At 40.0% G+C, this 23,979-nt stretch overlaps 1 protein-coding gene across 17 annotated transcripts in view; it reads right to left on the bottom strand.

Annotated features, from left to right (window-relative positions):
* DAB1 (DAB adaptor protein 1) overlaps positions 1-23,979 on the bottom strand; it is a 413,546-nt gene that overhangs the window by 85,611 nt on the left and 303,956 nt on the right. For all 17 annotated transcript variants that reach the window (XM_088169651.1, XM_088169658.1, XM_088169652.1 and 14 more), the window contains one exon: positions 20,010-20,209. In XM_088169651.1, the coding sequence (XP_088025777.1) occupies positions 20,010-20,076 (67 nt within the window). In that variant the 5' untranslated portion in view covers positions 20,077-20,209. The remainder of the gene's footprint in view (positions 1-20,009; positions 20,210-23,979) is intronic.

Below are 23,979 nucleotides of genomic sequence, written 5' to 3'. Positions count from 1 at the left end.
AATTTACATCCCCCGTCAGAAGTCTGAGCGTAGCTGACAGCCAACTTCACACAGCTCTGTCTGATCTTAATCCAGCCCTGCACTCCGAGTTCCAGCAGCAACCAGCTCAGCCCAACCTGAAACCTTTTAATGCCTACCCTACAACACAAACTGCTCCATTGCTAGAGAAAAGCCTGTTCTTTATGGGGAAAAAAAGCCCAAAAAAAACCCAACTGAACAACACAGCACAGAAAATACAGATTAAGCATTAAGCTGTAACAAGCAAAGTGAAAACCAGGTGAATGTCCCCCAGGTGAGTGTTATTGTATTTGCTATACAATAACTATTGCTATTTGCAGGTATTTGCTAATAAAAGGGGCACATCTTTCTTAATTCTGAGTAGTTCAATATAATTTTTGAGAAGCAAAAGTTAGTCTTTTTAGTCTTTTTAATTATCTACAAGCGACTTCAGCTTCAAGCAAAGCACTCTCAACTTTGCAGGCAGCACTGCTACAACACTTAAGTGGGCTGAGCCTTTCCATCAAGCAGTGTCTAATGGCTCACCTAAAAATGGCTTTGCAATAAAATTGTATTAATTACAGCAAATACTCTCATACTTGATAGAGAAAACTGCAGTTCCCCCTGTGCCCGTTCAGTGACAGAACCTGACGTGGCACCGCCCAGAGCAGCAGCATCCTGCTGGAACTGTCACCCCACATCCAGCTCAGGATCCTTCACACAACTGAAGCTGAGTGACAGTGAGCTAAAATTCAGCTTTTAACTCACGCTGGAGATTGGAAAGTCAATGAAAACCTTGTTCCTTTCAGGGCCATTAGTGCTGAGTGCTTCTATAAGAACAGGTAGAGCTGTTTGAAATGTTCAGAGCTGGCAGCTCACAAACACCTGAGAGGAGCCTCTGCTGAGGAAAAAAGGCTTTACAGGCAGGAGTTTGCCTGGTATCTTTTAATACGGAAAACCAGCATTTTCTTTTGTAAATTCAGTGTAGTTTATCTGCCCATCACTGATTTACAGGACAAACCACAGAACTTTTTATCAGATCATCAGAGACACCACCTCACAATATCCGATATAATGATACGTGTGGGAAGACTCTGCTCAGACAGAACAATCCTTGTTCCTTTAACTGATGTTATTTAGTAGCTAAGAAGCATGAAAACCTGGCTCTGGATGTCGAGTCCATAATTTTACATCCCTGGATTTCCAAGATTTACATCTGTCATAAATATCAGAAACATGAATCTTGGAAATCAAATATTAAAATGAGGGATGATACTGTGATGTGCTGCAGCACAGGCAAATTGCTGTCATTTCCTGAGAGGTGGCAGCATTTCAGTGGTGGCTGATTGCTTTATTATTTTTGCATTCATTGCCCATCACTGATGTATGCAGGTTCATTTTCATTTTTAAAAAGTAACTGTAAAATAAAATTCCAAAATGCACCGTTCACAATAGGCAGAGAGCACATGTGATTTTTGTGAATTCCTCATCTTTCTTTAGTTTCAAACTTTGTACAGTGCTTTGAGATGTGGGATAAAAAGTACACACATCTACCTCCATAAGCAGTATTTGAGATGTGTACAGCATCTCTACTAATTTTGTGTTTCAGTTTGTCCAAAATATGTCCAGCTATGGACACCTTTTGCATTACCAGCTTCATGTACAACAGGGTCTCAAAAATACTTCTTAAATATACCTACTCCTCTGCCCTTCCACTCCAGAGAAATAGAAGAAGGAGAGCAGTATTTTCATTTTTTGGTGAAATAAACTAATGGAAAAATACCTGCCTCTATCCTGCAAGGGAAACAGCTGTTGACTTTCTTACCATCAACTGGAATGTTCTTTGCTTATCAATATATTGTCACAGTGTGCTGTTTTTCACGGGGGTATCTGAATGTTAATCCCCTTTGTGTTTATTTGTTTACTGCTCACCAAGTTTTCCTCCTTGTACAAGAAAAGTTTGCTGGAAACTTCCTGAAGCTCCTTGCTTGGATCAAGGTTTCTGTAGAAAAAGGCTATTTCTGTGCCCATCTTTGAATTTTATTTACTGCAAGAAGGGGAACTAAATCAAAAAACCAGTTCCATAAATACTACCCACACTAAGTAGGAAAACACCAACAGCACAAGTCATGGCTTTTAAACTGTGGCTTTGAGAGAGCTCAAAGTCCTCTGACCTCATTTTAAAAAGCAGGTGAGATTCCCCATATATGCAATTTGCTTTGATATCCTTGTTATTTGCTCCAAATCTTCCCTTCTTCTGCAACTGCGATCTCATTGTTCTGTATCTGATTTCTCTAAGTGCAAAGAGAAGCAGCAAAAGTCGTTTTCTATTCAGTGTCAACACACCTGATGGCAAAAGTAACTCAGCACTGTGTGAGTAACAGGAGCACTGGCACAGGCAGGTCTCACCAGACCTTTACAGTCACTAATTCTCCTTTCTACACTGGATCCAAACCATCTGTATTTGTGATGCACTCAACTCCATAACCACACAAACACAGAGCCACTGACAGAGCCCAGCATTACTAAACACCTCCAAACCTTCCTTTGGTTTCCTAGACAATGTGCAAAGGTGAGGGAAGACTAAAGCCACCCTTCAAGCTGCCATAAACCCTCTCTGTTAAGCAAACAATGCCTGAAAATCATCCTCAGTCCAAATTCAGTGAAGAGAAACCACTGTGAGGATCTTTCAGGTTATGTGCACTTCCATGGCAGCAAAGGGATGCTTATTTTCCTAACAGGTTAATTCTAGAAACTTTCATGGAAAGTCTGTTATGGAAGGATATGCACAGAGAAACTTTTTCTCAGGCAAATCTCAGACTACTGTTAGCAGGGATGGAAGTGTGAGTGAGATTGAGAGGGATACAATAAAGGAAGAAATAACTGAGGCCATGGAGGGCAAGCCAGGTTTGTAGAAGTTCTCCTGGATGTAGTCAGAGAAACAGTCCTTGCACTTTTCTAGCAAAACATCCCTAAACCAATTAGGGAGAAAATCCCAGCAACAGGAGGCCCAAAAGAAGGTAAGGACAAGGCAAATCAAAATAGATGCTGACATTGCAGGAAAACAATATATTCCCATCCTTGAAACAAATATACTGACTGGTGACTCACCAGTGCTTATGTAGTGACTTCAATAATCATAGGAAGCTTTGTTTCAAGATTACAAAATGCTTCTTCCTGTAATTCATAACAGTTAAGTTTTGGCTTTTTTCCATTAACTGCTCTGATCTGTCTCTCATCCTTGTGGCACTGCTTATGCACCATCACCTTTCTATCCTGCATTGCTGGTGCTGCTCTTCCCCTGCAGCCTCTGGAAAAGCATTACAGAAACATTTTATTTAGACAGAAATGGAAAAAACACTGTAATGATGCCAAAGAGTAGTAATTAAAGTGAGACAAATTAAATTGGGAAGATACTGAAAGACAATTTACTTGAAGTAATGTATTTCAGCCCACCTAAGGAAAAGAAAAATCTAAACAGTTTTTCATTTAGGGTTATGGTTAATTATTTATGAAGGTAAATCCATAAAGCCTAACAGCTGTATTAGAGAAATCTTCTGCCTGTGTATTTGCAAACTCTGCAATTCCCACACTCCCAAAGTTACTTCTGGGCTGTAAATTTTGATGGGAAAGTGAGGAAGAACAGAGATTTTTCAGGAATATCCCACTAAATCCAACTTGAAAAGGAAAAATTTTGATTTAGATTGAGACTATAAAAGGAGTTGAAGAAAGCAAAGCGTGGTGTGATTAGAGCTCCAATACTGGTGAAAAAATTCCCATTTGGGTGTATTTAGACTATCAAGGATTCTCAACATGCAGGGGATGTTCAGTATAAAAGTGATATATTTAGGCAGATGTTTTCAAGGCAATCACTCTGTTTAGAAAAATGCACCACTAAAAGTGCTTGATTTACTGCAAGAATATTTGTAAATAGTTTAAGGAAACACCTGAAATTGCAGACCAGTTACTATACCTAATTTGATTCAGCATCACAGCATTCCTCAAAGGGAGACAGAAACTGTCAGAACTTCCTTAAAACTCAAGCATGATATAGCCTAAATCTGCCACACAGCTGAAAAAAAAAAAGGGAAAAAAGTGAAAAATTAAAAAGAAAACAAGGCTGACGTGATTTCTGTGTGTGCCTTTTGGGACTCAAAGGCAAAAAAAAAAAAAAAAAAGGCATTTTCTGCCAAAGTTATTCGACCGAAGTTGTTCAGTCCCAAATTTCCTTTTTATCTGCCTTGGGCAGAACTCTCAATTTCCTACAAGCAGAGTCCAAAGTGGGTTTGGAGGCTCAGTGGCACCTCCGGAGCTGCACAGATCCAACACCTGCCCCTGAAGCCGCCTGTCATTCTCCCTGATGCCCCTGACACACTTTCCCTACTTTTCTCTCTTTGTTAACTCATAAAGGGAAAACTGGGAAGAGAGCAGCTCCTGCTGCAGGCTGGATTCATTAGGAACGTCCTGACAATGTGCTGCCAAATGAAAGGAGGCAAAACTGCTTGAGAAATACGGTGAGTATTCCTGTATTTTAATTGTGTCACGCTGCATATTTTACCTGCGGGAGATGGAAATACTTACAGCCTTCCACGTGTTTACAGCAAGATGTACATCTTTATCAGAGACTGAGGGGGAAAAAATGGGTGCAAAAGGAGAAAAACAAAGGTTTCTTTTCGTGAGTATAATCGTGTAACAGGACAGTGAAGAACTTGCAGCTCCAACTCCAAGAGCAGCTGGATTTCTGAAGAGCTTTTCCTTTCTCCTCAATAGCAATTTCCTTCTATTTCTATGAAATGTTAGAGAAATTCCCGATTTCCTCACATTCCACAGCCACTCTACCTTTTTCCCCTAACAAAGAAAATCAAGTGCCTGTGTGCTCAGCAGCTACTTGGGTGTTAAATCCTTACCTGCTCCTCTTCCAACGAGGGGTTTGCCACATCTGTCTCCCTGCCAGAAGATTTTCACAGCATTAAACTGCCAAGTCTACAAACCACCTTGTGTTGACCATTCTGAAAACTAGAGACACCTGACATTGAAAGGTGCATTTATTCACATTTAAAAGATAACCAGAGGAATCACTGACATTAATTTATTTCCCTCCAAGAATTCTTGCCGACCCTGTAAGCAGCAGACCTGGAGTCACATATGTTTATTCTTACAGACGGGGGACTAAAATCCCTTCACAATGACAAGATATTTAAAATCTCTCCTTCTTAGGGAGCCAGCTTTATTTCAGGCATCTTAAAGAGAAAATCACATTCCCTCCACAGAGTGCTCTGTTAAGAGCCTGGATGTGGCTGATGCTCTGCTTCCACCCAGCACTAACTGGAATTTAAAGCTTTTAGCCAACCTGCAGCTTTGTCTACACTGCAATATTTTGTGGGTTTCTTGTCCAGCTGACTGGGGGAAAACTGTCAAATCTTCATCTTGAGGATAGTGCTATTTTTTTCTAATTTTCTTTATCTAAATGTTGTCCCATGGACAGGCAGCTGGGCCAGCAATTCCCTGAAATCACTGCCACATCCCCTGACCTCAGCTATGTCACACACTAGTGAAAGTGTGTGAATACATCATTTCTAAGTGTAAATTCTAGGAAAAGCCATTTCCGTACTGGTTTCAGCTAACAAAACCTATAATTTACAAGATTGTCTTGGTTTGGTAATTTCCAGGAAATCTGTCTGCACTGATTTCAGCAGATTTATTGTCACACAACTGAGAGCTGAGCCCACCCCACTGAACGTGCAGACCTTTTGCACTGGTTCCAAAGCAGACCCCAGCAAATTTGCTTTAAGTGGGGCAGCTCTAGCAAACTAGAAAGTAATCCTTTGATAATTTCCCTAAGAATGGGAACATTCTGTGGTAGGTTTCTTGATCACATGAAACCTCCCTGAAGAATCTTCACCCTGGACTTTAATGAATGACACCACACATCAGATTGGAGCCAGACAGAATAAATCCTATAAACTGTCCTCTGATGAATCCATTACCTCCAAAGTCAAATTAGAGATGTGATTTTACAGGAAGATGTTTATTTCCCACATCTTTATGGGAAATAGATTCTTCCTTTAAGTCAAAATCCTTAATCATGAAGTGAGCCCCTGTTTGTGTCCCTAATTCCATAAAATCTCTAAGCTCAGAGAAACCCCAAATGCAGGTTGGTTTGGCTTTTCCTGCCAGCATCTGGGATGCAGCAATTCAGCATCTGGAAAGGTAAAAAGTATCCACTGGAACCAGTGATGACTCTGGCCAGTAAAAACAGCAACCTGGATAGCAAGAAAACAAGGCCCACAGCCAAGATAACTTCGAGTTATTCGATATTGATTCAATATTAAAATCCTTTTTGTTCTACTAAAGTCAAAATGAAATATTTTTATGTGTTTTGAGCCTTATTAAAACCTATTCTTCCTTTCTAAAACAAAACTTAATTGAAACCAGCTAGAAGAAGAAAGCTTCATTTATCACAAAGTGACATTTTGTAATTAAAATACAGTTCAGAACAAAATGTTTAGCTGCAAAGGCGTGAATTTTCCCTTCTTCACCGTTGCTGCCAACTTGCTATTATTATGAGTGCAGTTAGAACCAGAAAACTGGCTGTTGCTTCTTTTCACTGAAAATTAACTGTAAGGAAAGCAGGGATTGTTTGTGCAGAAATAAGAATCCAACTTTTTTTCTTTTCAAGGCATGGTGGAGGTGCAGCACTGTGACCACATGCTGGGTTCTGTGGGGCTGGTCCAGGCACCATAGCTAGTGAAAAGTCATTAAAAATAGCAACAATTCCTTCTCCTTTCTTACTCTTGCTTCTTTGAAGGTTTCCATTTTCAGGTCAATTTATCTTTTATAGGCACAGTTGCTCCGAGTGACTTCCTCTAAACATAAGTTCACAAGGTTTTTCAGAGACAGAAGTATCTCCAAAATCATTCTAGGAAATCTGGAAGTTTCAGTTGCAGGAGGTTAAGAGCAGGAAAGAAGCATCAGGTAATGGACAGCAGGCTACTGACCATTCTTAAATTTCTGTACGTGGGTCTCTAATGAAAGAATCAGGCTGGTTTTAGAATGGAATCTTTAGAATTTCCATTTCAGAATGGAAAAGATTCCATTCTAAAATGAAAACTGTACCCAGTGCACATGAGCATTGTCTTTTACACTCACTCCTTGAGCCTAAAATGCTGAAAGGGCTCTGCTTGTAGTGGCTATAAGCTATGGTAAGCTGGAAGCCCAAACCTGAGTGGAAAATTACTTTGGGATGTATCAAGCCATTCACTCCTTTTCCTAAAACAACATTCCATGTGCTAGGAAAATCTCAGTGTCTATGCACAGCAGAAATAAATACAAACCTTCTCAAGGAGGCAAAGAAAATGTACAGGAAACTCATATTCCTCTAAGCAGAATGGAAAACAGAAGAATCATTTCCACTGCACCTTCCACTTTGAGACACAAATCAGAGGAGCAGAATTTGGTTTAAAACCTGCCAGTGAACTCAGAGTGATGACAACATTCTTGCTCCCCTCACAAAGTGAGTGTGCTCCCGGGGCTCTGAAGTAGGTTAATACCATGATTACAGCATTTGCAGAGGTTGGCAATGCTGCTCCAATCTCCTGCTGTACTTAAGACACCAAATGAATAAAAATGCCTCTGGTACAAAGGTTAAGCACATTAAAGAGGAGTCCTATGAAGCTTTAGCCACACCTCTGTCTGACACAAGAAATAAAAACCCGCAGGATCCAGTGGCTTGAGATTCTCAGAGAGGTTCAATGCTTTCTGCACAATCTTCATACCTTTAACACCACTTAGGAGGTTTTTTACAGAGGGAGCACAAAGATCCACCTCCAACCACACAGGTGCTTCAGTTCAATACAGTGAGTGTTGGGATTCACTGCCCTGGAGAGATCCAGCTCCCTTTCTAAGCTGGTGTGTGAAACACCACCATCATTTGGAGGAATTCCACCACTGCCAATGCAAGCACTGGCCCAGCTGTGCACTGGACAAGGCTGTTCCAGCTGCACTCCAGACTCTCACATCTCATGGCTGAATTCCAGACTCAGAGCTGAAATTCCCATGAAAGAAAAGTGTTTCCCTCAACAATTCTGACTTAGCATTCACTTAATGCTACTCACTATTAGGCTTGAGTTGAGTAAATGTGTAAATTAACATATCTAAGTAGATGAAATTCTGATGAATAGGAACATATTGATTATGAAATCTCAGGCCTCAAAGCCCATCACACGCAGCAGATCAAATGAGATCTGCTCCAAATGCTGGCAAAGGAACTTTCAGAGGTGATGCACTTGGAATATTTTGCCTTGGTCATAGCAGCATAAGCATATTAATGTTTTCTAGACATGAGAGTTTGGCTGACTAAATACCCACATTCCAGGGATACTGTTTATATAAACAGCACTGGCAAGAGGGAACTGCTTGTGCTATACACTTAATAATTAAGATAATTCATATTTGAGTGTAAAAATACCAAAATTATTTTTTTAGGAGAAAACATCCAGTTCCTTTCGAGTCTGTTGGTTTTCTTCTCCTCATAGACCCTCATTTTCAAATCTCTCCACTTGTCAGTACTGACTAACTTGATAAAAAAAAGGCATCTAAAGGGTTTTGAGTTTAATGCAGGCCAATAACCTTGAATATTATAAAGCAGCTAGAAAGAAGCTTAACCACACATTTCAGCAAGTCTAAAGAGACATAATTTGAAAGGTATTTATAGCTACTGCCTCTTTATTTTCACATCTCAGGCTTTTAGAACCTTTGCTCTAAACCTAAAGGGGAAATCTTCCCCCTTTGAACTGGGTTACTTCAAATGGAAACTTCATTACTAACCTTAGAGAATTCAGCCTCCTCCAAACATCATCTGCTTTGAGAGAAAAAAGTAAATCAGCTTGTGTTTGGATATAATTAGTGTGAAATGACAGAAATGACAAAATCTGGCCTGCAGAGGTTATGAGGCATTAACAAAAGATGATGTTGTAATAGTTTAGACTTATCTGCTGGAGATAGCCTGTGTGGAACAGAGCAAGAAGAAAGCACAGAATATGTGAGGCTGCCTTCACAGAGCTCATCTGATGGCCAGTGAACTCACACGAGCTTCAGGTTACACTTCTGAAGGTAACTCCACACTCCTGAAAAAACACATCAAGAGATGCACCTTTGGTGTCTTTTCCCCCATCTCACTCTCTAACCAGAGCATTTCCCTGCAATCCAGCAGTGGAAAACAATGTCTCATTTCACTGCACCAATTTAATAAAACATAAAAGTCCTCTTTGATAACTTCACTCAAAGGTGCAGCTCTGACTTTCTTACTCTTGTGTTGGCCAACAGCTCCAAATGAGCTTCCTCGTTATGAAATAATCAAAACCAGATTAAATGTCCATAGAACCTCCCTGAAAGCTGAGCTGTGAGTAAATGGGGGAAAACAATTTACTTTTCTGAACTTCAAGGCTTCCTATTTCCTCTGTTGTGAGCATTTTACTACAAAACTGAACTCCACTAGCAAATATCAGGTCACTTGTTACAAGTGACATCTTTATCTGTCAATCTTAACAGGCAACAGGAAATACATTTTCCATAGTGTGTTTATAGAAGTGTTTTCTGCATCTTTAAATTTGCACTGATTGCTTCATTACCAAAAGGATACAAATCTCCCCTTAAAATAATTTCTGTGTAATTAATACACAAAGACACAAAGTATTTCGTATCAACACACAATAATTTCACATCCTAAAAATCCAATATCTGACTGCTCTATGGACATTTAACCTCAAATAATTGGTTCTACCACAAGATTAAAAAACCCAAACCGAAACCTTCTCTTTATCTTTATAATCTTTTCAGTACACCAGCAGTTTATGCATGGAATAGAATATGAGGAATTACTGAATTGCAAAATTACTGGAGAGTTTACTAGGTTTTTAAATGTATGAAATATATATTTACTTTATCTTTATTTGCTTAAATGACCATGTCCCTGAAAATGGTTGTGAGATAATTTAAAATGAATGTGAACAGTGAAATTAAGATAAAATCCTACTGGTTTTTAAACACAATGAAAGGTTCATTGCATCCATGAGATCTGACCTCAGGATTGTTGCTCTCCTTAAATATAAGTCTGCATAAAAAGTCTGCATAAAAAACCCCCAGACAAGAACCTACAAATGAGCATTAAAGTGAGCTTACACCCAAGCTGTGTTTGTTTCATCTAGCACTGAGTGGGACCACCTACAATTGTCTTGTAGGGAGTGACTAGGCCAAAAAATAATTATTATTAATTACCATTATCCTGGACCTCATTAACATATGCAGATGAGCTTCAAAGCATGGGTCTTTCCATCATTTTAGAATTAGATAATCTCTAATAAACCTCAGTGTCATTAACGATTGTTCATGCCCCTCTGCTCTAACCCTGGGATCATGCTAAGCATCTGTAACTTAACCAACTCTCAGTCTCTTCTCATTTGTTCCTCTGCCAAAATAATCCCTCCCAAATCCTGCTGACTGCACTCCTCTGATCTGCACTGATGTCCAGTCATTCACACCATTCATTTTAAACATATTTCAGAGGTGTGTATGAAAAGAATTGTTCTAAGATGTAAGGAATTCAGATTCCACCAATACCCACACATCCACAGTCAGGCTGGGGTGCCATGCAAACAAAGCAGGCAGCCCAGAAATCAGCCCCAGATGGAGCACATTCCCTGACCACCGTCCTTCCATTCACTGAGCAGGACAAAGGTCTCCAGGAAACAGCAAGATGAGCTCAGCTCATTAAAAACTGCATGAAAATGTGTATCCTGAAGGGATGGTAAATGAGGCTTACACAGGCAACTTTGAGGCTCTGCTTCCTTAGAATTTTAGTGCTTAACCTTAGAGCCCCGGCATTTCTTTAATGCAATTAAACAGAGGCACGGATATAATGTATTGCTTTAGTTATAGTCTAGCACAGGGAAAGAAAATAGGCAAGAGAGATAAAGAATTCTGTAGGTAGCTTTCATTTTCATCTCCAGTGTCTCTCAAGCACTGCCATCCTTCTGACACACTCACCACAGCACAGACTGTTCTTCCACAGCCAATTTTACTGGGAAGGGCTGGTAACGTGATTTTTAAAGAGACATTTCAGATAAGTGCATTTAAAAAAAAAAATAACCATAAACATCCTACACTAGTAAATACAGCAAACACTGAACACACTTGGTAACCATGTCAATATGAAACTTAAGCCATGCCAGAGTTCAGAGTACACACAATTTTCCTGGTGCATTTAATTCACTTTATGTGACTTTGGACATTTGAATTCAATTTAAAACTTACACAGGCAACACAAGGTTGTGGAAAAAAAGATTGGTTCATCCAACTACTACTGGTGTTTTTGCCTTCTACCTAGTTATCAGCACATTATTGTGATGTGTGAATATTACCCTCTTATTACTTTCAAGGCAATTTTATATTTAAAATGAAATTAATAGCTAACCTCAAAAGACTGAGCTTAATTTCATTTCGCTCCCTGAATCATCCTTTTCACTACACAATTCTCCCTCTAACTAAACTAAGAGCATAAGAGGTGTAATTATAGATCACAGATTAGCTGTTCAGCATTTGCTGGTGGTTAAAGCAGGGTAGACATTAAAGTTGGCTCCAGAGGAAGCTCTGCTCCTGTCACTTGTAGAAGAATCTTGTGCAAAATGTTAATATTTAGAAGTCAAGGGTGGAGCTGTCTGTGCTTTTGGACAGCTCTGCAGGATATCCTATGGCCACTGAAACCACTGCCAGGAGGATCTGGGAGAGGAAAAATCCCCCCAAACCCTGTAGCCCACCAGATTCAGTTACTCCAATGGAAGATGCTGGAAACATCACCATGCCAATTCTTTTGGTTCCACTCCCAAGGACTTCTGTGTTGATGGAGCAACAGCTCCTCTGCTTTCCTTGTTTGCCCCATCACAAACAGAGAGCTCACATCATTCCCACCTCTGCTTCAAACCTGATCTACTTGGAGCAAGGACAGGCAGTGTTGGGACTCAGCAGGCAAATGACAATTCACCCTCCTTCTCCTGTTTTTAATGCTGTTTTGCAGCAATGAGTAATGCAGTCTCTGGGAAATGGAAGTGAAAGCTACTCTGTTCTTGTCAGAATAATAATGGATATTGTGTTGGCAACTATTCTCCTGCACTGCACAACTGCATAAATAAAAGGAATTGGGAAAAGCCAATACTGGAGTAAATAAAAGGGGGAAACTTGCCTGCTTGTAAGAAAGTGATAACAACTGGGTTTGGTGTGTTTCAGCCTGGGCAGTGAGAACAGGATAAACACGTGTGTACATCACAAGTGATTTCAACCCCACGGATCCTCATCTGTGGGGAGAGGCTCTGGCTGTTCAGGAGGCTCAAAGCAGAAACTTTTTTAAGAGGTTGAGCATCTCCACACGAGGTTTTATAGCCAGACCCACACTGAAAACAGCCTTTGGCAACTCTCCAATACTGGGATATCTGCTCTGCCCCCACTACTGTTGCAAGTAGAAGGAAAGAAGCCAATGAGCATTAAAGTACATCCCTTTCTTTTCCCTACAAAGGACCCCCACAAACACATTACTCGGTTAAGCAAACTAAATATTATCACATATGCAAAGCCAAGCAAATGTAAAAGCAGAGAAATGCTCTTTTTCCTGTCCTTTTGCCAACAGCTAACTGTAATATATAACAATGTTTAGATAACAATAATACAAATAGGATGTCATTTCTGAGGACATGTTTATCTCTAATTCACTTTGAAGAGAAATGTTATACTTCAGCACATTCACAGAAACACAGAACAAGCTGAGTTGGAAGGGACTCACAAGGAACATCAACAACTCTACCACAGGACAACCCAAATACATTTTATGTATGTATAATATATTACCCTTATTGTGGAGGACCAATAACATCCATATTGATCCTATACATAAAATCATGCATGAGGATCACACCAACATCTTGTTCTTTACTCCTGAGGAGCACAGTGAATGTCTGCCCTGACATATTTATCACAGGAAGTCTGAACCTATTACTTGGCCAAATTCCCTACATATTTCTTCAAGCTCTTAAAGAGGAATATACCATAAGGCATGAATGAAGGGCTTACAATTTCTGTAATAGTATTTCAAAATAGCACCAATTCTGTGGGTCAGTTTTTTCTTAACCAGAAGTGGTGAGTGCTCTGTGACATTAAGGAGACAATTCTTTTTCAACTAAAGATTTTATGACTAACATATATATATATATGTATGTATATATATATCTAAATAAGCATTTCTAATTCAGGCTACTTCAACACACAAACCAAACTCTGCATGTGTTTTGTTAACATGTGTATTCCTCCAGAGTTTCTTCTTCACAAGCTGATTAATGAAGTTACTGTGATGTCAACACTGAGAGAGTGAAACGTGCTGGTTAAAGCACAAATAAGAAACAAGATCCTCAGATTACACCCCAAGCTCTGCCCTGATTTGTGCTGTAATCTTTGGAAAATAACTGAGAGATCAGCACTGGCTTTTTATGCAAGGATCTAACTACCTTTGAAATCAATTTACATTTCCCCCATATGTACATAGGTCAGGAAAGCTCATGATTTTCCATAAATTACATAAAATTATATAAGATTGGAGGAATTTGCCTAGTAATATGAAAAAGTATACACTGCAATAATGCAGACACCAATGCTAAGTGTTATCTGTTCATTTCAGGGAAAATCAGGGAGCAATTTAATACTGGGATCAAGCTAATATTCCAAATTTACTAGTGTTTGATATCCCTTCAGCAAAATGGGAGCAGTTATCAACACAGGTGATACCTCTAATCTGTAATATACAGAGAGCAATACTTTATTTCATTTTATGGGAAATTCTACAAGTAATAATAACATTGATGGAAAAAGCAAAATGTTTCAGAAAATTACAAATGCTCAAGTGCTCGTAGTGCAACATGCTGACAAAAATGTTACTCATTAATATTTATTTGGCAAGAAAATATCTTTGGATGAAGAATGCTACAAAAACATTATCATCACCAACATACTTGTCCCTGTAGAATATTTCTCTGTGAGCCATATTAGGAAACTTCTACTAATCCAAACCTCTGGAGGCATTTTAGCTACTAATCTGGATGAATTAGGTCACTCCTGCTCAGTTTTTCATTACATGATAGAATTTTCTTCCCTGAACTCTCTAAACAAAAGTTTCAATTTACAGGAGTTCTCATATGAATTTTGCAATTTTGCTGAGAGTCTTTTCAATGAGCAAGCAGAGAAAAAGTTTTGCTGAAAATGAACTGATTGCCTTTTTAGAAGTTCTACTTCTTTATCAGCCTCAGCCCCACTTTCTCCATATTTCAATCAAATCTCAGAGGTAGTTTTAGAGCATTAAGAGGAAGAAGCCAGAACCAAGGTACAGCACAGGCTGGGGATGCACAGGTGATGCTCACAGCAGGTCCCCCAGTGCAGAGCCAGCAGTTCCCACCTGTATTTATGGACTGTTACACGACTCAAATCCTCTCTGAAATACACATTGCATCGAGCTCCTGATTTCTACTTTAAACCTGAAATGCTTTTATGACTGTTAAAACTCTGAGGCATTATAACAGAAGCTCTCAGGAAATGTTGTTCTTAACATTCAACAGCTTATTGATTCTTCTGCTGAGGAACAGCAAAGTAACACCAGCCCCAACCTTAGTTTAGGCAGATTTCCCTCAATTAAAAACAACAGTCAACATCATATCTGCAACAAGAGACAACATCCATCACCTCCAAAGAATCCTTCAATTAACAACCACAGACCCCCTTTGGTACATGGTATTTAAAACAGAATTCATGAGCTCTCTAATTGATGATAGGTTATTGGATAACCCTTGTTAATTATAGCTACACAATGTCAAAATTAATGATTTTCCCACCCCCTTTCTACTTGAGAATGAATTCATAACTTATATCAACTCACAAAAGATGTGCAATTAATATTGTCAGTAATCATTTCACGGAAGAGATTTGTTAAAGGCAGACATGTGGACACAATTAGTGTATCAATTAATGTTGCTGTTACTTGATCTATAAATTATTGAAAAACTCACAGCTACTGCAAGCAAACAAAGCAAATCCACTCCCAGTCAATGAAAGAAGATTCTCTGTTCATTGCTCTTTAGATCAAATTTAAATTTCGCTGGATTCCATGAATCTTAGCTATATAATCAGAAAAATAAACGAACCTATACCAGTGTGACATCTTGAAATGCCTCATTACAGTGATGATGCTTTAATTGTTGGTAGTTGATAACAAGGTTTTAAAAAAAAAAAAAGTTAATTTCTTTGAAAAGTAATCCACCAACAATGTTCATAGCACTTATTAATCCAAACTGAAGTTCTAACCTGGAAACGTAGCTGCAAAAACTGCACCAACATTTCTGTGTGTCAGCAAAATTGTAACTTTTACATCAGAAACCCACATTCCACTCTCAAGTTTAGCAATGATTAGTGCAAAGACTGGATTCAAATGAGGTGTAAGAAGCCCAAAAGAGGACTGGGGTAGATTAGCACCTATGATGAAAACTGACAATGACAAAACAGAATCTCGTTTAAAGGCTTCCTATCCCCAAAGGCTTTTAGACTAACTAGGTAGCTCCTGTTTGATCTCAGTCTGACTAGAGTTTTGCTCCTGGGGATGCAAAGGTTTTCTTTTAGACAGTTAGACAGACCCCAGCCTCTCATTAGTGCTTAAAAGACCCAGGAAATAGATGTGACTCTGCCACAGGCCCAATCCACGTGAATGGTCCTGCAGCCACTGCTTTCCTTTTAATCAGCAGTCAAGAGAGAAAAGGGGACAATTAAGCTTTTTGCCATTGTGATCCCAAGAGGTTCAGACTCAGCTCTCTCACCTGCAGCCAGCACTGACACACAAACTGCCCTGGTGTGAACTCCTCACCTGGCATGAACCAGCTGCCCCTCCTGGAGCACAGCCTGGGCACCTGGCTATCCATCCATCCTGGGCACCTGGCTATCCATCCAGCCTGGAGGAGCACAGCCTGGGCACCTGGGTATCCATCCATCCTGGACACCTGGGTATCCATCCATCCTGGACACCACCTGGAGCACAGCCTGGGCACCTGGCTATCCATCCATCCTGGGCACCTGGATATCCATCCATCCTGGGCACCTGGCTATCCACCCAGCCTGGACACCTGGCTATCCATCCATCCTGGACATTACATGGAGCACAGCCTAGGCACCTGGATATCCATCCAGCCTGGGCACCTGGCTACCTGGATATCCATCCAGCCTGGAGGAGCCCAGCCTGGGCACCTGGCTATCCATCCATCCTGGGCACCTGGCTATCCATCCAGCCCGGACACAGAGCCCAGCTCCAGGCCAGGAGAGCACCTCCAGCTCCAGCAGAGCACATCTCACCCTCTGCAAATGTCCCATTCCGACTGGCCGGGTGCAGCAATCTCTGCTTGGCTCCCTGCCTGCTCTGGGAGCTGCTCCCCACAGCTCTGGAAACCCATGGAACAAGGGAATCTCACCCAAGGTCCCCTGAGCATCAACCCTCATCATGCTGAGTGTCAACGTGCCCAAGCTCCTCTCTGAATTTGCCTCAATTTTTTACGTCTCTGTCATTCTGAAAATTGACTCAGGAGTCTTATGATCGGGGATACAATGAGAGATGGAACTGCAGAACAAGCCCTAAGCTTCAAATAGAAAAATTACAGAATTTAAGTGCAAGAGGAAGAGATGGAATCTCTAGAAAAGTCCCCTTAGGCCTACCCTAAGCAGACCCATCTGCACTGAAACTTGGTAGCCTGGTTCACTTCTTTACTGACCTCCCATTTCAATTTTTCTGTTCAGCTAATTTTGCAAGAAGGAATTTTCCCAGGCAGTTATCAGTGTGAATTCAACATCAATGCAACACATTTCCCCCAGAGAGGTTTATAAATCAATTTTAATTCCAATAGACTCAAGTAAATGTTTTCAATTTGATTCAATAATCTATACACACTTATAACAAGGCTTTTCCCCCATGTACTACAAGACAAACATGGTTTATGTTTCTAACAACTCTGGCTAATAAAAAATTCTAATTTCCTATCCTGAATGATACAAACACGCAATTTTTATTCACTTCTTAAAGAACATAAAAGCAGCTATATGAAATCCTAAAGGAACTTCAACCACACATTCCACCCTTCTGGCACAGATTTAGTCCATCCCAGCAACAAGACTTTGCATTCACACTCACTAAATATCATTAGACTCCTCCTGGACTTTTTTTTTCTAACCTTTCCAGGTTATTAAATTGTTAACTAATGACATCACAGTGGTTTTAACTCAAGGTAGGAATTATTACCACAAAAAGTGTAAGTCATTGCTTTCCTTTTGGCCACTGTACAGCAGTAAGAAGAGCTGCTCACATTTATCTGATACTTTATACTGTAATTTTATACCCAAACACCTTACAAATCCTAGGAATTCAGCTTTGTTTTATTTCAACACTCCAAACAAGAAACACCACCTTACTGGATGTTTATGCAGGTGAAGAGAACTAAAGATTTGGCTGACTCTACACAGAAGATTTAGGCTGAGACCAGGAAAGAACCTCGTCCCGTGCTCCAACTCCACACTAATCCTCATCCCCTGTCAGTCACCCCAGACCTCCAGAGTGGGATATAAATGTGGAACAGACATTCCATGCAGTGCTGTGAGCTGCAGAAGGCAGGAGAGCTACCAAACCCAGTGGATAATACAGCAAAAGAGGCCTCAGGATGGAGAAGGATGCACGGCTCTCCCAGAAGTGCAACAAAACACTGGAAAAACACTAGAGCTGAAATTCCTGTTTACACAGCAAAGACTTATTTCTTGGGAATACTCAGCTCCATTGTATAATCAAACCCATTGATTAGCAACATTAGAAACTTCATGTTAGCACTTGCTACCTGCCACTGCTTGCAGTTAATGAACTTGGGGGGAAAAAAGGAAAAAAAAAATCCCCGTTTTTCACGTGTCCATCACCCCCACTATACAGAGGAGGGCTCCTTTGTTGGAACACAGCAAGTGCATACAACTCAATGACAAGTAAATGAGCACACCAAGTTTCTTTTGACTCTGCTTCTGTGCGATTTGAATAGCAAACAGTGCGTGCATTGTGTACCTTGTCTGTGTGGAGCATTCACTGCTCCAGCCCTGGGATGGCTGATGGGGTGGGATGCACTCAGACTGCACAGACAGCACTGAGCCACAATAACCCTGGGGATGTGCCACTGCCATTCCTGTCCCTTCCAGCTCTCCAGACACATCACTGCCACACAACGGGGTTTATACTCCCCCCCCCCAGCAATGAAGGTAATTCTCAGAATTTCCATCTGGGGGATAGAATCAGATTTTGGGCAGATAAGCGTTCAGTTATTGTGATTTATGGAAACGTTTTTACAAATTGGATGCGGTATTTTTTATTAACATAAACGCCAAGTTCCTAAAAGAGTTGTTTGCTGGTTTCAAAAGTTTCAGCCTCCAGCATAAGAAATAACATAGGAGACACACATCAAAAAGATATTATCCATATTGCAAAGAAATGACATTTTTTAATTTCCTGCCTGCCCCCAAAAACTGAATGATCATACAACCAAACCACTTTAACTTTATTTGCCTTAAACATCTTAGATCACATTCTCATTTACATCAAAGTTCCCCTTTCCTTGCCTTTCCAAACTGCAGCTTTTTAATCTTAAATGAATCATTTTTGATTTTTGAGTGTAGGCCTAGAGCAGTCATAAGGTTTAAAACATCTTCATGAACAAACACTTGAAATTTTTTAATTGCTGTGTCTTCTACAAACTCTAGGATAAAGATTTCTGATACAAAAGCCAAGGGGAACACAAGACCTTAGTAAATGTTTTGATAGAATTGCTGCAATAAATGGTATTGCTGCCCAGCAGTTCAAGTTAACTATGAGTAAAATTTGCATTATGCATATATAAGCAAAGATAATCTTTGTCTTAGAAAAATGAAGAAAACTCCTCAGAAGTAAATGGCTAAATTACACATCCACAGAAAGCAACAGAATGACAAACTCCAGAGCTCACATGAAAGCTCAAATCTCGCTGTGTCGAGTATTAAAATATTAAGTATGATTGTTTTCTTTTTGTTTTACTTTTTTATTTGAGTAATTCATATTAAATCTGTTTTCAATCACAATTTCATGTGTAGGTTTAAAAAATAACCAAATATGGCTACACAGAACAACAACAACTACCACTAGAAATTCAAGGTCTTGAGTTCATCAGTTCATCAGTATTTAAAACCATAAAAATAATACTAAAACCGTAATAAAAATACTAATAAAAATGTACTAAATGTACTAAAAATCTTTAAGCAGCATAAGCACCAAATTCATATGGTCCCATTTCTCACACTTACCATTCCAAAGAACTGCTCTACAGTCTGAGGCAAAATTGTAAATACAAATATGAACTAATCCAACCATGCATTTCTCCATAGCTTCCCCTTAATTTTGAGTTTTCTTCCTCCTCTTTTGTATTTCCATATACCAGATTACAATTAATCTCTCCACAGATTGCTACTGAGCTCTCTAACTTCACAAAGTCTCAGTAAAATTGAAACTCCAGGAACAGAAAGTGCATTTGAGCTCTGATTAGCTCAGAACAAAGCAGAAAAAAAGCCATTAGAAGAAATTGTGTTTATCAGAAGAGAAAAAGAGAAGTGATCTTTTGTTGAGTAATTTAAAAAACTGATTTCTCTTCATGAACCATAAATAATATGCAATTCTTTTCTCAGATTTCAGACATATTTCAAAAGGATATATCTTTTTATGTCAGAGAATCAAACCCCGTATTTCTGCACCAGACTTCCACTGAGCTTAACAAATTCCACTTTCACAGAGCACACAGATAACAGAAGAGCCACAGATGTGCCAAAGGTGGCTGATGTAGGAGCTGATTAAAGTAAAAAACACACACAAATAAAGAGAAATGAGTCACTACCTTTCTTTTTGGAGTCTTTCTTTGTGCTGGTTTTAACAGCCACTTGAAGTTCTGTCTCAGTTGACATCCTATATCCTTAGTCCTCTTCACACAGATCCAGGATCTCGGTCAGGCTCATTTAGAACGTCTCTCCAAGAGAATAATTTAGCCTTTCAGATACTACAACCCAAACAGTTCATCTCATTCACTCCTTTCGAGTGCTGTTAAGGAAAGAAACAAAAAGCAACAGTCATTTTCTGGGTTTAAAACATGAAAGGAAAATAAAAAGCCAAACCATTGCGAGGGAGGAACATATAAAGTTCTCCATCTACTGAGCCAACTGTCCACGATTTTAGATGCTTAAACACAGTTATCTGTGACTACTTCCAACATCTATATTTGAGGTGCTTTGGCATATCTGAGATGCCTCCACAGCCTAGAGACACTGCTCAGGGTGTACAGAAGACCAACACTTCTGGACCAGCAGCTGGAGGACAAAGACTACAGTGCAGGAAGTAGCTGGAAATGTCACCAAAAGCAAAAAAAAATCTGCAAGGACTCAATTTTTAAATCTACCAATTCCATACTGCCAGATAGTAAGTACAGATTTTTGCTCCTCCAAGTTCTCTTTCAGTGCTTTCATTCTGTTACTTGAACAAAGACAAATGAAAAATGTATTCATTGCTCATGCTGAGAACATCATACTTTGCCACTCCTCTTGCTTATGATAATGTTCCCAGTATAAAAGACTCTGTCTCCACGCAAACAAAGCTGTAATTTTAACACTCATCTAGTAATCTTTCTTGCAAAGAACTCTGAAAATAGTTAATTAAACCCATGAAATATAAATGGGATAGGTGCAAAAAGATAGCATTTCGGGAGAAAGTTACAGCTTTACATAATGTGGATTTGCTGGGGACAAAAATGCACCAGCTGTGAACCCACAGCAGGAATGTGCTGGAGCAGGATGAGGGAGGCAGGACTGGGGCTCTGGAGGCAAAGAATACACGAAGAATAAACATCTAAGCAAAAAAAAAAACAAAAGAACCCATTGCTCCAATTCTCACTGCTGGTCCTTCCTGCTTTGAGGGATGAACCACTTACTAGAGCCAGCCTGTCAGGGCAGGGGACCAGACTGTCCTGAAGCCATTTGTCAGGATGTTCCCCCACCAAATGCATCTTCTTACTGCCCTTTCTTTTCGTGAGAAAGTTCTCATTATTAGCACAATTACAGAGAAGTCCATCTGGCCTGTCAGAACAGCTGCCCGCTTATTAAATAAGCATTTAATAAAGATATTAACCTAGCATATCAGCTGGTTAGATGGCCAGAGATTAAATGCAGTTAGAGTTGTTTACTAATGTCCCTTCTTTGTCATTTAAGAAAGTAACAGACTGCAAACACTAGAATAATTTTGACACTTTAAATCACTTTTCACAGTAAAGGCTGTGAAGCCACCAGTACTTTCAAATCCAAGCTCTTTTAACATTTTAAAATGCTTCAGTAACATTACACTGCCATGCACCGTCTGAAGTGATTTAATATTGCTGAAGTGTGTCAGGGGCTTTCTTTAATAAGCTCTTCAAATCTGTCTGTGTATTATAGAATATTCAAAGATAGCTTTTCAAAATCTGCTGAACTGATTTTGAAATACAAAATTCCCTGTTCCCCCCTCTGTGGAATCTGAACAAGCGCCGCACGGCAGAAGAAAGGAGGAAAAAAATTAAGCGAGGCACGGATTGAAGGTGCAGTGCACCTGCCTGGTGTAACAGAATAAACCAACAGCATCTCGATGAATCTCGGCCGAGGGAAGAGTAGGAAAGGACAAAGCAATGAAGGCTGGTCATAGAGGGAAAAGGAGCAGCAGCTCCCGGATGAGGATTCCAGGATCCAAGCGCTCCCTGGGCAGGTCCATGCACAGGGAGATGCCTGTCCCCGGGCACGGCTGCCTGGAGCAGTGCTGGGGGAACATCCTCACCCTCCTCCCAGGCTTCAAATCCCCCCACGAGCAGGGAGAGGAGCTCTGTGCACAACAGATGTCCCTCACAACCCCCATCCCCTTCCCCTCCCCCTGCGTGCAACCCAATTTAATAATATTTAGTTTTACAGCACAGTAGGGATGCATCAGCCTTTACAGCTCAATGGCACTTACTTAAAGCATCTCTCGAGTCACAGCTGGATTGACAGTTTATTTTTCGAGAATTTGGATTTATATTTACCTAAAGGTTAACTACATAACTCTACAAGGAGCACTAACATGAGCCACTTCACAAAAGGGAAATATTTATAATAGGTCCACTTATTAAAAAATAAATTAAAAATAAATACCAAATACCCCCGGGGTCCATAGTTAAGCAAGTTTTAATGTCTTAGAAGACCATTGTGGCTACAAAGCATCAGGAATGTCATCTCCTGTTGTCAGCTATTTCCAACAGGACAGCTGAAATAGTAGCATCGGAATGGCACTGAATATTTTAAAGTAACAACATATGACTGCTATCTCATTTGAAACTCTCCAGAAAAGCTATATCCCCTCGAGGCTATCCCACTGAGTAATATTTTTTAAAATAAATGCATGTCTGTTTTTGGACAGGTTCACATATTGATTTACTTTCAAACCTAATCAGGTCATACTCTCGCAGGCTCATAGATCCTTGAATAAAGTAATAGGTATCTTTGTAAAGGAGCACATAAACATCTGTCAGACACCAGCTATAGTTCAAACCGAATTTGCTACAGAGACAATTCCTCCAGAAGTATAGGTCTTTATGTAAGCCACATTAGTAAACTTTGATGCACTGTCCATATTTCAGCCGTTTATTACCCAGATGAGAATGGCAGTCAATCTGCTCCTCACCACAGCAGCTTTCATTGTCTCCTCCAATCTAGGTCACCGTTGTTAAATACCACAGCCTCCCAACTGTGGGAAGTACTGCAGCATGTGTTTTATCAATGAGATGCTATTTGCTTTGATCAGCTCTGCCACATTTCCTCTCCCCGCTCTCAAGACAGAATTTTGTTAGCTGCTTTCCCAAAACATTAAAAAAAAAAAAAAATCAAAATCCATCATCTTACACGTATCCATCCACTCTAACAATCTCCTTGTGTGCCTTGTTACTGCTCCAGCTATTGCAATGTTATGTGCATGCCTCAGCTTTTCCTAAAGAGGATTCTGAGCTCTTCGTTTTAACAAAATACTGACATTTTCTGTGGCCTTATTAAGTGGCTACAGCAGGAACACAATCAGTGCATTCTGGAATTAACTGGCTCTTAATTCCAGGAGAAGTTCTTAAGCCTCTGTTCTCTATTACTCCTACGCCAGCACAAAACCTAAAGCCTTAGCAAAGAAATATTTCTGTAAATTCACTTTGCAGTGAGGATTAACACAGGTTGGACTCTTTATGCACAGGGAAATTAGTCCCAAGCTCCACTCGCCTCCCCCACATGCCTGTGAAACAAATATTTCTGTCAAATCATTTTTCTTTTCCACCACGCTTCAGTGAGCTCATGTAGGGGTTATTAGGAGACTTCCCCCGGCCCAAGTTATGAAGGAGGTCAGACAAGATGATCATAATACTTCCCCTCTGGCTTTCAAATACATGAATTAATTAATTTTCTTCAGGACTTCAAAACTTAAGAAGTTCCCTCCCCTGAAACCAGTTTCCATCTGCTTATATAAAAGAAAAGCAGTCTTAGAAAGGATTTGTAACTAAGCCCTGGCATTCCCTAGGTATTTAAGTTCTCCACAGCCCCAAAGTGGGATTTGACAAGAGGATGGTACCTCCCAAACACTGCTTTGACAAAACAAAAGCCATGCTCCAATCCTTAGCTCTTTGCTTTTATGCCTCTGAAGTCTTGCAATTAATTTTTTTCTCCTCCAAAGCACCCTACACAATCACGTTGATGCCCGTGGTTTTCCAAGTGTTAAACAAAGCTCAAACATTCTAAAAGGGTAAAAAAAAGAAGTAAAAAGTGCAGTGATTCCGGAAAACT

This window comes from Sturnus vulgaris, chromosome 9, assembly GCF_052056855.1.
Source record: "Sturnus vulgaris isolate bStuVul1 chromosome 9, bStuVul1.hap1, whole genome shotgun sequence".
Taxonomy (NCBI): domain Eukaryota; kingdom Metazoa; phylum Chordata; class Aves; order Passeriformes; family Sturnidae; genus Sturnus; species Sturnus vulgaris.
Note: the sequence above shows the minus strand (reverse complement) of the source record. Positions and strands in the feature narration are given on the sequence as shown.